General features: G+C 36.6%; 1 protein-coding gene across 1 annotated transcript; it reads right to left on the bottom strand.

The window, feature by feature from the left end:
* Positions 1-840: 840 nt before the first annotated feature.
* Positions 841-1,367, bottom strand: LOC109022105. The gene is made up of 2 exons (XM_019004911.1): positions 1,009-1,367; positions 841-895 (listed from the first exon to the last, which is right to left on the bottom strand). The coding sequence occupies exons 1-2, from the start codon at positions 1,365-1,367 to the stop codon at positions 841-843; spliced, it is 414 nt and encodes a 137-aa protein (XP_018860456.1).
* Positions 1,368-1,637: the final 270 nt, after the last annotated feature.

Below are 1,637 nucleotides of genomic sequence, written 5' to 3'. Positions count from 1 at the left end.
GCAAGAAGAATTTGATGGTCCATGATCAGTTTGGTTGTAAACCTTTTGGGAATAGAGAAGTGTTACAGTGAACATATTATAATAAAATATATTTATAAATTAACATGACTTCATATAATATGTTAGATATATTTTATAATAAAAATAATTTTATAATTTAATGTACTACATCAAATCACGTCAATTTATGAATTTACTTTTATTGAATTTATTGGGCCGGCTTTTCTCTGAAGGTAAGTGATGATGAGAATAATGAGGTCTGACTTCTCAAGCTAGCAAGCTTAGTTGACACATTTTCTAGCTAGCCGGAGAAATGAGTAATATCGATCGAGGTCGATCTTGGTGGGGAGGAGTACTACTGGCCTAGCTTGGGCCAGTGAAGGATCATGCGTGGTTAGATATGGAGGCGTACGTACTCATGAGAGATGGAGGAGAAACCTTAACCTAGGCATGATATATATATATATGCAAAGAGCTGTGATCTTTGACACAAGGAGATCAGAGTATATACGTTCGTTAGATATATTATATTTGATCACCATCTAAATTTTCAGTGCACTCACATCTGCTTCCTTCTTAATTTGATAACTAGATTTGAATGCTTTGGTACTTAATTAATGATAAAAGGAACCAAGAAAATGAACCTATATATATACATGCGTTCTTTCTTTCTCTCCAGTTTCATCTTAAAGAGGAACGTACGTATCATGTAAAAATGAAGAAAATCATGCACGCATGCATGGCAGATCATAACCTGAATCAGTACTTCACTTGAAAGCATGCCATAAAATCTAAAGAAACATATACAATTGTAAACTTCGAGTACACGGTTGAGTTTTTTCACAAATTTCCCGCTAATTCCAGGAGGATTGCAAGAGGAACAGCTTCAACATAACTTTCAAAGAAATCCAAAAAACAAGACAAAAAATAAATGAACGTCCTAGGTTGCATTAAAAGGCAGCAATTTCTCGAGTAGACGCTATCCTTTTATAGATTTCCATCACCAACCTGCCGTCAACTTCCTCACCCCCAGAGACCATGGAAATCTGTCGGCCTTTGGGAACCCTCTTTCCTCCAAACAAATCAACACTGTTTGACTTGCCAACATTGCCAGCCAAACGAAGCATCATGTTAACATAGGAATCGTGGAATTTCGCCAAAAGCTTAATGGGTGAAACAATAAAGCTCAACCTCAGCTTTGGGGTGGATCTTATCCTCCATTGCCGCCGGTGACCAGAACCCCCAAGCCTTGTAATCTTCAGCTTCCTTTTATTGCTATAATTTTCACCATTTAACCTTTGGTATCTTCTCCTTCTCCAATACCTCTTCAAGTTTTCATAATATGCAGAAGGATTAACGATCTCCATATATTACTTATATTGATGTGTGTGTGTCAGTGTGTGTGTCAGAGAGAGAGAGAGAGAGAGAGGGAGGGAGAGAAAGAGATGTTAACTATGTTTATCTGAGAGATGTGGAAAGAGAGCAAAGTGAGAGAGGCTTTATATAGAAGGGATTCTAATGGGCCGTATGAAACTTTGAATAAGGAATTGTTGTTATCGATATTTGGTCAATATAATCCGTCCAATTAAATGGATAATACTCATAATTAATTGACCTCGATGTAACCTTTTATAATA

The sequence above is a fragment of the Juglans regia genome, chromosome 5, assembly GCF_001411555.2.
Source record: "Juglans regia cultivar Chandler chromosome 5, Walnut 2.0, whole genome shotgun sequence".
Classification (NCBI taxonomy): Eukaryota; Viridiplantae; Streptophyta; class Magnoliopsida; order Fagales; family Juglandaceae; genus Juglans; species Juglans regia.
This window is presented reverse-complemented; position numbering and strand designations above follow the sequence as displayed.

Bases quoted from the DNA above. Each gene is read 5' to 3' on its own strand.
- LOC109022105 (XM_019004911.1), bottom strand. From the start codon at position 1,367: ATGGAGATCGTTAATCCTTCTGCATATTATGAAAACTTGAAGAGGTAT. The intron at 896-1,008 runs GTTGGTGATGGA...TTTCTTTGAAAG, and splicing joins GGTGAGGAAGTTGACGGCAG to TTATGTTGAAGCTGTTCCTC.